The sequence below is a fragment of the Eubalaena glacialis genome, chromosome 5, assembly GCF_028564815.1.
Source record: "Eubalaena glacialis isolate mEubGla1 chromosome 5, mEubGla1.1.hap2.+ XY, whole genome shotgun sequence".
In the NCBI taxonomy this organism is placed as follows: domain Eukaryota; kingdom Metazoa; phylum Chordata; class Mammalia; order Artiodactyla; family Balaenidae; genus Eubalaena; species Eubalaena glacialis.
This window is the reverse complement of record NC_083720.1, coordinates 38,999,508-39,015,884: the sequence shown is the minus strand read 5'-3', so window position 1 is coordinate 39,015,884 and position 16,377 is coordinate 38,999,508. Positions and strand designations below refer to the sequence as shown.

Sequence of the window (16,377 nt, the reverse complement as noted above, 5' to 3'; positions counted from 1 at the left end):
CTACTGAGCCTGCGCTCTAGAGCCCACGAGCCACAACTACTGAGCCCACGTGCCACAACTACTGAAGCCCACATGCCTAGAGCCCGTGCTCCGCAACAAGAGAAGCCACTGCAATAAGCCCGCACACCACAACAAAGAGTAGCCCCTGCTCACCGCAACTAGAGAAAGCCCACAGGCAACAACAAAGACCCAATACAGCCAAAAATAAAAATAAATAAATAAATAAGTTTTTTTTTTTAATTAAATTAAAACTATGGCTCTTCATCCCAGGACACACACTCACACACACGTACACACGTTGAAATCAATCAATCACAAAATATTTTATAAAGTATAAGGCTTATATATACTGAGCTTTTAGTAAGAACCCTGATAGTGACAGTAGACAGATACTAGATAGGTTAATAGATAAATAGACATAATGCATTATATTTAAAATAAAACTCTGTCCTTTTCTCCTTCTGGAAAAAATAAACCAAAATATTTATATTTGGTCCTGGGGGCAAGATTCTGAGGGTCTGATGTAGATTCTCTTCAGACCTGGAGTGGTGGTGGCTGCTCCTGCTGGCGTCCCTTTGTGCCCTGCCCCCATGAAGTCTAGCAAGGTGACAGGACTAAAGATGCGCTCTGTCTCACATCTCCAGTTCTTCCAGCAGGTCCAAGGCTTTCCCAAAGAGACTGTGCTCTGAGGAGTCTTGGTTGCCGTAATAGTATAAAAATGATGTCCTTGCCAAAATGTCTACCTGTCGAATCCCAAAGGAGTCAAATACTGGTGCTTCAGCTCAGAACTCACTTCTGTGTGCAGTTCTGGAGGAGAACAGCCCAGTCACCTCCCCCTCTTTGCCAGGTCAATTGTGAAAACCCCTGGAGTACACCTCCCAGCATCTTTGCTTTGCCATGGGCACTCAGTTCCACTGATACTCAGCACGTCAACTAGAGAGAAGGGATCTAACATGTCCTGAGCTCCTGTCATGGGCAGGCACCAAAGTAGAACCTTCATATACAATTTGCTCAATTAATCTCTGACTGCAACCAAATAAGGTAACTTTAGCCTTCTCCAATTTACAGACTGAAGTAAGGGAGGTTAAGTAACCTCTCCAAGGTCATAAAGTGGACTCACAGTTTAGATCTAGGATAGGATGACTCCATCTTGGATCCATGCTAATGCTAAGCAGACCAATCTCACCTGGTTTCCCATCCAAGAACTCCCAGTCTGATCCCTGCTTACCTCCTGAGACCAGACCAAGTAGGCAGGGTTTCAGGGCTATAATGACCTGTTGCTGGGGGCACAGCATGAACGCAAATATGCAAATGTTTCTACTCCACCTTTGTGTTCAGTGACATGATTTTTTTCCTTTGGGTCACCAAGCTCTCCCCTTCTAACCTCTTCCTGCTCTTAAATCACTATGTCGGTCCCTGGTCTCCTGCACCCGAACTCCTTACGTTTGATAAACGGGCCCTTCATAACTTGCCTGATTCCTCTGTTCATGTAAGACTCAAGCCTTCCTTTCCATAGGAAGCACTTGGGAAAATCAAGGGCTAGCACATTGAAAGTCAAAATTGTTGTCTTCAGTGGGTCCATCTCCTTCTTTATGCTGTCCCATGGAGAACACAGATTTACTAAATTGCATTCTACACCTTTTCATTGAATGAGCAGAGTTGCCTTGAGCCAAAGTGGAGCCCAAAATGTCCTCCAGAGAGGGGCCTGGTGAGTTCCCCCCTGTGCTGTTGCTTACCTGGAAAGCAGACTCATCCTGTAACTAGTCTTTATTTTTATCAACCTGCTTTGATAGAGTGATGATTTAAAAAAAAGACATACACTTGGAAGCTTGGGACTAATAAAGCACTTGTCTAAATATATTTGAGAATGAGAATAATGCAGACCTAGAATTTAAACTCAAGCCTATCTAATTCCAGGTTTCTACACTATAGTAAAATCACTTCATAGATATTTCTGCTTATACAATGAAATAGAGTACAGAAGGCACCTAACACATATAAAGTACTTAACAAATGTTAGAGAAACTTTAAAGGGAGGAGAACAAACAATGATTGGTGGCCTTCTCTTATTTCAAACTTTTTTTAATAGTAGTTGTTATTACAGTAGCAGTCATAATAATATTTACAACTAGTGTTTAGTGAGTGCTGACCATCAGGTATTTTGCTAAAAATTTTACATTCATGGTCTCAGTTAAGACACTTCTTGTTGAGTATGATGTTAACTGTGGGTTTGTCATATATGGCCTTTATTATGTTAAGGTATATGCCTCCTATACTCATTTTATTGAGTTTTTATCATAAATAGATGTTGAAACTTGTCAAATACTTTTCTGCATCTATTGAAGTCATCATGTGATTTTTTTATCCTTCGCTTTCTTAATGTGGTGTATCTTGTTGATTGATGTGCAGATTGAACTATCCTTGCATCCCTGGAATAAATCTCATTCGATCATGGTGTATGATCCTTTTAATGTATTGTTGTATTCGATTTGCTCATTTTTTCTTTAGTATCTTTATTGGAGTATAATTGCTTTACAATAGTGTGTTAGTTTCTGCTTTATAAAGTGAAAAGTGAATCAGCTATACATATACATATATCCCCATAACTCCTCCCTCTTGCGTCTCCCTCCCAACCTCCCTATCCCACCCCTCTAGGTGGTCACAAAGCACAGAACTGATCTCTCTTTGCTATGCAGCTGCTTCCCACTAGTTATATATTTTACATTTGGTAGTATGTATAAGTCCATAGCACACTCTCACTTCGTCCAAGCTTAGACTTCCCCCTCCCCGTGTGCTCAAGTCCATTCTCTACGTCTGTGTCTTTATTCCTGTCCTGCCCCTAGGTTCCGTAGAACCTTTTTTTTTTTTTTTTTTAGATTCCATATACATGTGTTAGCATACGGTATTTGTTTTTCTCTTTCTGACTTACTTCACTCTGTATGACAGACTCTAGGTCCATCCACCTCACTACAAATAACTCAATTTCATTTCTTTTTATGGCTGAATAATATTCCATTGTATATATGTGCCACATCTTCTTTATCCACTCATCTGTTGATGGACACATAGGTTGCTTCCATGTCCTGTCTATTGTAAATAGTGCTGCAATGAACATTGGGGTACATGACTCTTTTTGAAGTATGGTTTTCTCAGGGTATATGCCCAGTAGTGGGATTGCTGGGTTGTATGGTAGTTCTATTTTTAGTTTTTTAAGGAACCTCCATACTGTTCTCCATAGTGGTTGTATCAATTTACATTCCCACAAACAATGCAAGAGGGTCCCCTTTTCTCCACACCCTCTCCAGCATTTATTGTTTGTACATATTTTCATGATGCCATTCTGACTGGTATGAGGTGATACCTCATTGTAGTTTTGATTTGCATTTCTCTAATGATTAGTGATGTTGAGCATCCTTTCATGTGTTTGTTGGCAATCAGTATATCTTCTTTGGAGAAATGTCTGTTTAGGTCTTGTGCCCATTTTTGGATTGGGTTGTTTGTTTTTTTGATATTGAGCTGCATGAGCTGCTTGTAAATTTTGGAGATTAATCCTTTGTCAGTTGCTTCATTTGCAAATATTTTCTCCCATTCTGAGGGTTGTCTTTTCATCTTTTTATGGCTTCCTTTGCTGTGCAAAAGCTTTTAAGTTTCATTAGGTCCCATTTGTTTATTTTCGTTTTTATTTCTATTTCTCTAGGAGGTGGGTCAAAAAGGATCTTGCTGTGATTTATGTCATAGAGTGTTCTGCCCATGTTTTCCTCTAAGAGTTTTATAGTGTCTGGCCTTACATTTAGGTCTTGAATCCATTTTGAGTTTACTTTTCTGTATGGTGTTAGGGGGTGTTCTAATTTCATTATTTTACATGTAGCTGTCCAGTTTTCCCAACACCACTTACTGAAAAGCCTGTCTTTTCTCCATTGTATATTCTTGCCTCCTTTATCAGAAATAAGGTGACCATATGTGTCAGGGTTTATCTCTGGGCTTTCTATCCTGTTTCTTTGATCAATATTTGTGTTTTTGTGCCAATACCATACTGTCTTGATTACTGTAACTTTGTAGTATAGTCTGAAGTCTGGGAGCCTGATTCCTCCAGCTCCGTTTTTCCTTCTCAAGATTGCTTTGGTTATTCGAGGTCTTTGTGTTTCCATACAAATTGTGAAAATTTTCGTTCTAGTTCTGTGAAAAATGCCATTGGTAGTTTGATAGGGATTGCATTGAATCTGTAGATTGCTTTGGGTAGTATAGTCATTTTCACAATGTTGATTCTTCCAATCCAATAACATGGTATATCTCTCCATCTGTTTGTATCATCTTTAATTTCTTTCATCAGTGTCATAGTTTTCTGCATAGAGGTCTTTTGTCTCCTTAGGTAGATTTATTCCTAGGTATTTTATTCTTTTTTTTGCAATGTAAATGGGAGTGTTTCCTTAATTTCTCTTTCAGATTTTTCATCAATAGTGTATAGGAATGCAAGAGATTTCTGTGCATTAATTTTGTATCCTGCTGCTTTACCAAATTCATTGATTAGCTCTAGTAGTTGTCTGGTAGCATCTTTAGGATTCTCTATGTGTAGTATCATGTCATCTGCAAACAGTGACAGCTTTACTTCTTCTTTTCTGATTTGGATTCCTTTTATTTCTTTTTCTTCTCTGATTGCTGTGGCTAAAACTTCCAAAACAATGTTGAATAATAGTGGTGAGAGTGGACAACCTTGTCTTGTTCCTGATCTTAGTGGAAGTGGTTTCAGTTTTTCACCATTCAGAACGATGTTGGCTGTGAGTTTGTCATATATGGCCTTTACTATGTTGAGGTAACGTCCCTCTATGCCTGCTTTCTGGAGAGTTTTTATCATAAATCAGTGTTAAATTTTGTTGAAAGCTTTTTCTGCATCTACTGAGATGATCATATTGTTTTTCTCCTTCAATTTGTTAATATGGTTTATCACATTGATTGATTTGCATATATTGAAGAATCCTTGCATTCCTGGGATAAACTCCACTTCATCATGGTGTATGATCCTTTTAATGTGTTGTTGGATTCTGTTCGCTAGTATTTTGTTAAGGATTTTTGTATCTATGTTCATCAGTGGTATTGGCCTGTAGTTTTCTTTCTTTGTGACATCTTTGTCTGGTTTTAGTATCAGGGTGATGGTGACCTCATAGAATGAGTTTGGGACTGTTCCTCCCTCTGTTATATTTTGGAAGAGTTTGAGAAGGATAAGTGTTAGCTCTTCTCTAAATGTTTGACAGAATTTGCCTGTGAAGCCATCTGGTCCTGATCTTTTGTTTGTCGGAAGATTTTTAATCGCAGTCTCAATTTCAGTGCTTGTGATTGGTCTGTTTATATTTTCTATATCTTCCTGCTTCAGCCTCAGAAGGTTGTGCTTTTCTAAGAATTTGTCCATTTCTTCCAGGTTGTCCATGTTATTGGCATATAGTTGCTTGTAGTAATCTATCATGATCCTTTGTATTTCTGCAGTGTCAGTTGTTACATCTCTTTTTTCATTTCTAATTCTATTGATTTGCATCTTCTCCCTTTTTTTCTTGATAAGTCTGGCTAGTTGTTTATCTTCTCAAAGAACCAGCTTTTAGTTTTATTGATCTTTGCTATTGTTTCCTTCATTTCTTTTTCATTTATTTCTGATCTGATCTTTATGATGTCTTTCCTTCTGCTAACTTTGGGGGGTTTTTTGCTCTTCTTTGTCTAATTGTTTTTGGTGTAAGGTTAGGTTGTTTATTTGAGATGTTTCTTGCTTTTTAAGGTAAGATTGTATTGCTATAAACTTCCCTCTTAGAACTGCTTTTGCTGCATCCCACAGGTTTTCAGTCATCGTGTTTTCATTGTCATTTGTTTCTAGGTATTTTTTTATTTCCTCTTTGATTTCTTCAGTGATCTCTTGGTTATTTAGTAGTTTTCCTACAGATTTTTTCCTGTAATTGATATCCGCTCTCATAGCATTGTGGTAAGAAAATATGCTTGATATGATTTCAATTGTCTTAAATTTACCAAGGCTTGATTTGTGAGCCAAGATATGATCTATTCTGGAGACTGTTCCATGAGCACTTGAGAAGAAAGTGTATTCTGTTATTTTTGAATGGAATGTCCTATAAATATCAATTAAGTCCATCTTGTTTAATGTATCATTTAAAGCTTGTGTTTCCTTATTTATTCTCATTTTGGATGATCTATCCATTGGTGAAAGTGGGGTGTTAAAGTCCCCTACTATGATTGTGTTACTGTCGATTTCCCCTTGTATGGCTGTTAGCATTTGCCTTACGTATTGAGGTGCACCTATGTTGGGTTCATAAATATTTACAATTGTTATACTTTCTTCTTGGATTGATCCCTTGATCATTATGTAGTGACCTTCTTTGTCCCTTGTAATAGTCTTTATTTTAAAGTCAATTTTGTCTGATATGAGAATTGCTACTCCAGCTTTCTTTTGATTTCCATTTGCATGGAATATCTTTTTCCATCCCCTCACTTTCAGTCTGTATGGGTCTCTAGGCCTGAAGTGTGTCTCTTGTAGACAGCATATATATGGGTCTTGTTTTTGTATACATTCAGCCAGCCTATGTCTTTTGGTTGGAGCATTTAATCCATTTACATTTAAGGTAGTTATCAATATGTATGTTCCTATTATCATTTTCTTAACTGTTTTGGATTTGTTATTGTAGGTCTTTTCCTTCTCTTGTGTTTTCTGCCTAGAGAAGTTCCTTTAGCATTTGTTATAAAGCTGGTTTGCTGGTGCTGAATTCTCTTAACTTTTGCTTGTCTGTAAAGGTTTTAATTTCTCCATTGATTCTGAATGAGATCCTTGCTGGGTAGAGTAATCCTGGTTGTAGGTTTTTCCCTTTCATCACTTTAAATATGTCCTGTCACTCCCTTCTGGCTTGCAGAGTTTCTGCTGGAAGATCAGCTGTTAACCTTATGGGGATTCCCTTGTATGTTATTTGTTGCTTTTCCCTTGCTGCTTTTAATATTTTTCTTTGTATTTAATTTTTGATAGTTTGATTAATATGTGTCTTGGTGTGTTTCCCCTTGGATTTATCCTGTATGGGACTCCCTGTGCTTCCTGGACTTGATTGACTATTTCCTTTCCCATATTAGGGAAGTTTTCAACTATAATCTCTTCAAATATTTTCTCAGACCCTTTCTTTTTCTCTCCTTCTTCTGGGACCCCTATAATTCGAATGTTGATGCATTTAATATTGTCCCAGAGGCCTCTGAGACTGTCCTCAATTCTTTTCATTCTTTTTTCTTTATTCTGCTCTGTGGCGGTCGTTTCTACTATTGTATCTTCCAGGTCTCTTATCCATTCTTCTGCCTCAGTTATTCTGCTATTGATTCCTTCTAGAGAATTTTTAATTTAATTTATTGTGTTGTTCATCATTTTTTGTTTGCTCTTTAGTTCTTCTAGGTCCTTGGTAAACGTTTTTTGTATTTTCTCCATTCTATTTCCGAGATTTTGGATCATCTTTACTATCATTACTCTGAATTCTTTTTCAGGTAGACTACCTATTTCCTCTTCATTTGTTTGGTCTGGTGGGTTTTTACCTTGCTCCTTCATCTGCTGTGTATTTCTCTGTCTTCTCATTTTCCTTAACTTACTGTGTTTGGGGTCTCCTTTTCTCAGGCTGCAGGTTCATAGTTCCCATTGTTTTTGGTGTTTGCCCCCAGTGGCTGAGGTTGATTCAGTGGGTTGTGTAGGCCTCCTGGTGGAGGGGACTGGTGCCTGTGTTCTGGTGGATGAGACTGGATCTTGTCTTTCTGGTGGGCAGGACCACGTCTGGTGGTGTGTTTTGGGATGTCTTTGACCTTAATATGATTTTAGGCAGCCTCTCTGCTAATGGGTGGGGTTGTGTTCCTGTCTTGCTAGTTTTTTTGGCATAGGCTGTCCAGCACTGTAACTTGCTGCTCTTTGAGTGGAGTTGGGTCTTAACATTGAGATGGAGATCTCTGGGAGTGCTTTCGCCATTTGATATTACATGGAGCCATGAGGTCTCTGGTGGACCAATGTCCTGAACTCAGCTCTCCCACCTCAGAGGCTCAGGCCTGACACCCGGCCAGAGCATCAAGACCCTGTCAGCCACATGGATCAGAAGAAAAGAAAGAAAGAAAGAAAGAAAGAAAGAAAGAAAGAAAGAAAGAAAGAAAGAAAGAAAGAAAGAAAGAAAGAAAGAAAGAAAGAAAGAAAGAGTATAATAAAATACAATAAAGTTATTAAAATAATTTTTTAAATTATTAAAATTTTTAAAAATTTAAAAGTAATACAAAAAAGAAAGAAAGAAGAGAGCAACCAAACCAAAAAATATATCTACCAATGGTAACAAGTGTTAAAAACTATACTAAAAAAAAAAAAAGATAGAACTCTAGGACAAATGGTAAAAGCAAAGCTATACAGACAAAATCACACAAAGAAGCATACACATACACACTCACAAAAAGAGGAAAAGAAAAAAATATATATTTTGGGGGGGACGTCTGAGGTCTTCTGCCAGTGTTCAGTAGGTGTTCTGTAGGAGTTGTTCCACGTATAGATGTATTTCTGATGTATTTGTGGGGAGGAAGCTGATCCCCACGTCTTACTCCTCCGCCATCTTGAATGTCTCCTGGACTTTTGTTTTTGAAAGGTTTTTGATTACTGCTTCAATCTCCTTACTAGGGATCAGTCTATTCAGAAAATCTAGTTCTTCATGATTCCATCTTGGAATGTTATATAATTCTAAGAATTTATATCCATTTCATTTTGGTTATCCAATTTGTTGGCATATAGCTATTCATAGTAGTCTCTCATAATCTTTTGTATTTCTGTGGTATTTGTTGTAACTTCTCTTTTGTTTCAGATTTTATTTATTTAAGCTTTCTCATTTTTTCTTAGTATGTCTAGCTAAAGGTTTGCCCATTTCATTTATCTTTTCAAAGAAGCAGGTCTTAGTTTCATTCATCTTTTTCTGTTGTCTTTTTTTCTCTGTTTCATTTACTTCTGCTCTAATTTTTATTATTTTCTTCCTTCTATTGACTTTGGACTTTGTTTCCTCTTCTTTTTCTAGCTACTTTATGTATAAGGTTATATTATTTATTCAAGATTTTTCTTGAGGTAGGCCTGTATTGCTACCTTCCCTCTTAGTACTGCTTTGGCTGCATGCATAGGTTTTGGTATGTCATATTTTCGTTTTTATTTGTCCTCATGTGTTTTTTTTTTATTTCTCCTTTGAATTTTTCCATTAACCTAATATTTGTTCAGTAGCATGTTGTTTAGTCTTACGTTCATTTGTCTATACAGGTTGTATCCTTTTCTTCTCCCCCTCATATTTTTGTTGCCACAAAAACTTCCCTTTTTATGTTGTGAGTTCATTACCAAATTTAAGTAGCTATAGTTATTTTTAATGTTTTTTCCTTTAACCCTTATGCTATAATTAAGTGTTTAACAACCTATTCTGATATAGAGTTGCAATTTTCTGATTCTCTATTTATCACGTTACTCAAAGTTTTATATACTTTTACCTTTTTGTTTCAAGTAGAAGAGCTCCTTTCAACATTTCTTGTAAGGCAGGTCTAGTGGTGATGAAATCCCTCAGGTTTTATTTGTCTGGGAAAGCCTTTATTTCTCCTTTATATCTGAAATATAACTTTGCTGGATAGAGTATTCTTGGCTCACAGTTTTTATCTTTCAGTATTTTGAGTATGTCATTCCTTTCTCTCCTGGCCTACAGAGTTTCTGCTGAGAAATCTGCTGATAGCCTAATGGGAGTACCTTTGTAGGTTACTGTCTTTTTTTCCCTGACTGCCTTTAATACTCTTTCTTTATCATTGACTTTTGACAGTTTTAATATAATGTGTCTTGGAGAAGGTCTTTTTGCATTAAGATAATTAGGTGTTCTGTTAGCTTCGTGGACTTGTATATCCCATTCCTTCCTCAGGTTTGGGAAGTTCTCAGCTATTATTTTTTTAAATAAGCTCTCTACTCCCGTCTCCCTCTCTTCCTTTTCTGGTATACCTGCTATTCTTATGGTGCTTTTTTCTAGTGGAATCAGATAGTTCTTATAGAATTTCTTCATTTTTAAAAAAAATCTTAGTTCTCTCTCCTCTTTTACCTGAATCATTTTTTAAAAAAAAATCTTAGTTCTCTCTCCTCTTCTACCTGAATCATTTTTAAATTTCTATCATTGAGTTCACTGATTCTCTCTTCCACATTATCTGCTCTATTTCCAATGCTTTCTAATGCATTCTTCATCTCATTTATTGAGTTCTCAAGCTCCAGAATTTCTGTTTGATTATTTTTTAGAGTTTTAGTCTCTTTGGTAAAGTATTCCTTCTGTCATTGGTTTTATTCCTGAGCTCATTGAATTGCTTTCTGAGTTTTCTTATGGCTTGTTGAGTTTCCTCATGACAGCTATTTTTAACCCTATCAGTTAGATCACAGTCTCCTGTGACTTAAATTTGGTTTCTGGATAATTGTCCTATTCATTCTGTGATACTGTGTTACCATGGTTCTTCATGGTGCTTGATGAGTTGTTCCTCTACCAGTGCATTTGAAGTAGCAAACACCTCTCTTGTTTAGGTAAAGCTTTGTTTACTTTGATTCTAACAGTTCCACAGATTGGTAATTAGAGACCTTTCTTTTGTTTTTCAGTAGGTGCTGCTATAGCACGTTTTTGTTTTTTCTTCTCTGAACTGCCTCTGGCTCTATTTGAGAATCAGCAGTTTCCACCCTCCACTGCCTCTACCAGAGTTTTCACTGGTGCCCTTGTCATTGCTGCTTATGCCTCTGGGATCACTGGTGCCTTGCTGATGTCAATGTCACTGCTGCTACTGGCATCTTCATGTCCAGTGTTGCTTGGGTTATCAGCAATGCTACTGTAGCAAGGGATGGGGAGCCACGGGCAGGGGGTGCCAGAATCACAGGCGCACCTGGAGTTTGCAGGTCCTGCTGCTGCCGCCCAGGTCCTTGTGGCCATGGGCACCACTGTAGCCAGGAAATAAGAGTCGCGTACCACCTCTGCTGCTGCCACCAGGTTTTCTGGGGGTCAGGATTATGGGCACCACCTCTACTGTTCCCCTAATTCTACCCTCTCTATGTATTCCGATCTACCTACCTTCAGATGTACAAACATGTGGATCTCTCTGGAGTCCTGGTGTCTTGGGCAGAGGAACCTTTGTTGAATTATGGATGTTTTACTAGTTGTAGATTGAAGGGGAGAGACAAAGGGAGTGTCTCACACCACCATAATGCTGATGTCATTCTAGGGATATCGTTAGAATTCTGCCTACTACAAGAATTTAACTGCCTCAGACCCCAGACTCTTAAATCTTTAACTCCAAGCTAAGAGAATCGATATTACTCCCCTAGCTAGCATGGTAGTCTATAATCTTTGTCATTATTGTACCTTTCCTTGACTCACTCAAATGTTCCCTCCTTAGGGAAGGAAATTAACAGCAGTCCTCGATGGAGCAAAAGGCCACCCAGATGAGGACTATGAAGACCCTGAGCTTCATATGGTAGAAGCATGGCAATCAGTGAAAATTTTACCAGCCAGGCCTATAAAGGAATCTGAATATGCGGGTAACATTTGGGGGCTGAAATCTGAAAATGCATGTCCATGTTGCAATAATGCATAGCAACTAAAGCTGCAGGTTCTGAATTAAACAGCTCTAGTTTAAAATCATGCTTCTACGTCTTATTAGCTGTGTTACCTTGAGCAAACATCTAAAAATCATTTTGTCTATCAGAAAACAGGCTTCATAATAACAGAACTTACCCCCAGAGTGTTTTTTGAAGAGCACATGAATGATGCATGCTGAGTTCTCACCAGAGGACTTAACACAGAGTCAGAGCTCTATGACTATTGGTTATTATTATCATGATGCTCATCTTGAGTCCTGATGAGCATGACAGACGATTGACCAGCAGGAATGTGGGCAACATCCCTGTTAAGACAAAGTTTGCATAGAGGAGATTACAGTAAAAGGGAAGACTTTTAGTCTTTACTTTGCCAGTAACCAGCATATGAGTGGCACTAGGGCATGGCAACAAAGCCAAGCTTTTTAAGAGAAAGACCTTATTACAAATCCACCTTTGCCTCTTTCTAACTGGGGTGCTTTGGTCAGCTCCAGCAAGTTCTCTGAACCTTAGGTAAAGCGCACTGCTGTAAGGGAAAAGAGAAAGCATTTGTGATTTCTGAGAGCCTGATCTACTGAAATGAATCTACTGGGGAGAATCACCTTGTAAATAATAATGATATTCCTTTCTTCATTTACTCAGCAAGCATTTACTGAGTATCTACAGTGTGCCAGTTATCACGTTAAGATTGATCAAGTGACATAAAGATAAAGCATAATCCATGTTCTCAGGAAGGTCACAATCTAATGGCAGAAAGATAGATAAACAGATAAGTATGATAGAATAAGTTAAGTAGATAATGTATATAATTATGTTAAGTGTATAATTAAGCATATGTTAAGTATATGACATGGAAAAGAGAGCCAGGGGTGGTGTGCAGGTGTCTAGGAAGATTTTCGAAGGGCATGACACAGCCCAAGCCTTGACAGATGAGTAGAATTCTCCAAGTGGATAAGAGAATGAAGAATGTTCAGGTCCAGACTTTGACATTTACGTGTATGGACCAAGAGGAGTGACTTCTCCTCTTTGAAGCTCAGTCTCTTCATCCATTAAGTGGAAGAAGAATTACTTGCCTCATACCTATATTGTGATGATTCAATGAGTTTGTAGATAGGCAAATAGTTTATAAATTATGATATGCTGAGCCATGTAAAGTATGATCTTAAATTTTTTCTCTTCTCACAGATACACGTTATTTCAAGGGTGTGATGGACACACCCCTTTCCTTAGATGCCAAGACCTCTATCCCCACAGACAGGCAAACCCGGATGAGGCTGGAAGAAGTGAGTAAAGGCTTGACCGTATGAACCAAACATATGGAGGGCACATCCTAGCAGCCAAGAGCTTCCCCATCTCTCATTCCCAAGGCATCTTGTTAGGTGATGAGCAGGTCAAGCTCAGTGAGGTGCAGGGGGATTAGACTGGCGGGATCATGGTCCTGTAGAATAAGCCTAGAAGGGAGAAGAACATCTGTTGAAGATTTTCTGTGAACCAGGCATCAGGCTTTCCCCTGCACCTCATCTAATGCTCATCCTGTTCTCCAGAAGCAGAATTTAAACTCAAAGCTTTTTGATAATAACATCATTTTGCCCAGATTTTAGGCCCAAAGATTCCAACTGCTAATTATGTGGTAATAAGTACAGTCAGCCTTCCATATCTGCCAGTTCCCCATCTGCAGATTCAACCAAGGATTAACCAAAAAAAAATTCCACAAAGTTCCAAAAAGGAAAACTTGAATTTGCCACATGCCAGCAACTATTTACATAGTATATATATATTGTATTTACAGCTATTAACATAGCATTTACATTGTATTCGGTATTATAAGTAATCTAGAAATGATTCAACCAACCAAGGATTGAGTAGTACCATAGTATGTACTTAGTGAAAAAAATCCAAGGATAAGTGGACCCACACAGTTCAAACTCATGTTGTTCATGGGTCAACTGTATACAGGAGTATGTGCGTAGGTTATTTCCAAATACTATGCTATTTCATATAAAGGACTTGAGCATCCACAGATTTTTATATTCATGGGGGTTCCTGAAACCAATCCCCTACAGATACCAAGGGACAACAGTAAGTCAAACAACCTCTCTGAGCCTCTTTGTAAACCCACCTAAAAAATAAGAATAAAAATCTCTGCCATGCTTACTTCAAAAAGCTGTTGAGACCACAAAAGATAATCTTATGAAAATATCTTGTAAATGTAAATGCTCTAAACACATATAGAATTTTATTTGTAATAACACTTTTGCTAATGTTTAATTTTCTTAATGCAGAAATGCATAAAATACAAATTAATCATCCCTGGGGTTGCAGGGCTATCAGTCATAACATTTTGGGTACATTTCATGTCAATGTTTTCTATGCTGATATGTTTCATGCAAGGGAGTCCTTATTGTATAGTATATACCAGTTTTCTTTCCTTTTCACATTAACTTTCAGTCATAAAACAATCTCCCATGTGACAAAACAAGCATTAATAAGCATAATCTTTACAGATACATCACTCCCCATTATAAGATTTTTAATTATTTTACTTAACCATTGAGTGAAAACATTTTAAATGCTTTTAGTACATATTGTAAAATTTCTTCCTGAAAAATCATTTCAATTTACCCTCCCGGAAGCCCTATGTTGGAATTTCCACCTCATAGAATTCTCACCAAAACTGGATATTACATTTTTAATCATAATTTAAAAAAACAAAAAAGAGATTTCACTGTTCTTTTTTTAAATCTGTAGCACATTTATTAGTGAGTGTGAACATGCTTTTGAATATTTATAACACATCTTCCTTGTGCATTATCTGTTCAAATAGTTTACCTATTTAACTTGAGGGTTTCTGTTAAATATTGACAAGAAAAGGAAACTACAAATTTTACCAAATAATGTCATTTACACAGAACACAGCCAAGGGAGATTGGGAGAGCAAGATGAGGGATAAAATACTGAACACTTCCTCTTTACACAGACACCAAGCTAAACACCTGAATCATTCACTCAACAAATTCACTCAAGACATATGTGTTGGGTACCTGCCATGGACCAGACAAAATTATAGGCATCAGTAAACCACCAAGGCCCTGCTCTCATGAAACTTACATCTAGTGGGAGGAAGCCTGTGATAAATAAATAGATAAATAATAGATACAAAGGCAATATGTCAAGTGATGAGTGCTTTGAAAAAATAATGAAAGCAGGGCAGTCAGGGAAGGTCTTTCGGAGGATAGATGGCAATAAATGAATGAATGAATGACATTTAATCCTTAAAATGACCTTGCAAGACAAACGTTATAATCCCTATTTTAACGGCTCCAATACTTACCTTCTCTGAGCCTTTACTGTCTTAGCTATAAAATCTCATAGCTTTATGATAATACATACAAAACACAGTGCCTGGCACAAAGCAATCCGTTACTAAATGACACCTCCATGAGGACAGGGACCATTTTAGCCCCAGTACCCAGCACAGTGCCTTTATGTAAGAAGTTTTCAACAGATATGGGCTAATTGGATAGAAATGAACAAACAAACTCTCAGTCGTTTGATCTGAACCTTGAAATATGAATAGCTTGAAATATTAATAGGAAAAGGGACACAGTCTTCTTTCCCAGTTCGATTTCTATTCACATGGAACCCTTTTCCAGTCTGTTCCTCAAAGTTGTCACGTGAATATTTGCTACTATTCCCAAGATGTGAAACTGGGGCAGCCCCACAGGGGGCTGTTTGACAGGGAGGAGGACATTTCAGGGCTCTCATCACTAAAGCATGAAGCATATTCAGGGAACAATAGGAATTTTAGAGTCATTGAACCAGAGGCTAAAGACACAAGTTCTTGTCTGGTTATGAAGAGTAGAAAATTCTGACCTAAAAAGTTAAGCTTTTATTTTCCTAAAAATCACTGATAATCCCCCTTTCCATGTAAGTAAACCTTCATGAGAAGAATGCTTTTTTTAAAAATAATAATTCTTATTTGATTTTTTTTAAAACAACTATGCCAGAATTTGTCTCCATTTTTATTACTTTATATCCTTTCATATTATCTTTGTTGCTTTCTGTTGTAAATTTCTTCTTTTAGTTAGGTCACTTTGCAAGTGGAACTATAATCTCAACATATTAAGTCAAGTGAAATCTTGTGAGAAAAAGGATATGGGAGACTTGAGCACAATTTTGGCCAGGAGGGAAGTTGTCTTATAAATTAATTAAATAAGGACTTGGCCTCGATTCAGATAAAAAAGGAATTTTGCTTTTATAATCAATGTTTGAATAATCAAGTTTTTATGGTAAGCAGATTCTTTTTATTATAACCTCATTCTCAGGAGTTAATTCTAATTCGTTTTGCACATTTATGTTGAGATTAAACTATCTGTGAAATGGATCTTCAACAATCCTTACAGGGGCAAGTTCTTACGATGACGCCTTAGACTGGTTACAACTGTCTTAAACCACTAGACCACTGTCCATCTTTTCATTTATCGAGTGCTTGCTGTGTACGAAGTGCTATGCTCAACAATGGGGATAAAAAAACATGAGCCAATGCTCACAGTCTAATGGAGGAGGCATTGGCCCAAACAGGCAGTTTTGATGTAATACAAAGTGTTAAGACAGAAGTGACACAGGGTGCAAAGAGCAGGGAGCTGCATCACTTGGCCCAGCCAGAGGCTTTTAAGAAGCCTTCTGGAGGAAGCAATGCAAAGCAGCCTTTGACATCAGTAACACATTGCACTGTAATGGGTAGTTCTGATCCG

The 16,377-nt window shown here is 37.6% G+C and overlaps 1 protein-coding gene across 1 annotated transcript in view; it reads left to right on the top strand.

Moving 5' to 3' along the window:
* The window catches only part of CLNK (cytokine dependent hematopoietic cell linker), a 108,967-nt gene that overhangs the window by 26,446 nt on the left and 66,144 nt on the right, over positions 1–16,377 (top strand). The window contains 2 exon segments of the mRNA XM_061190997.1: positions 11,425–11,566; positions 12,809–12,906. Coding sequence (XP_061046980.1) covers positions 11,425–11,566; positions 12,809–12,906 — 240 coding nt within the window.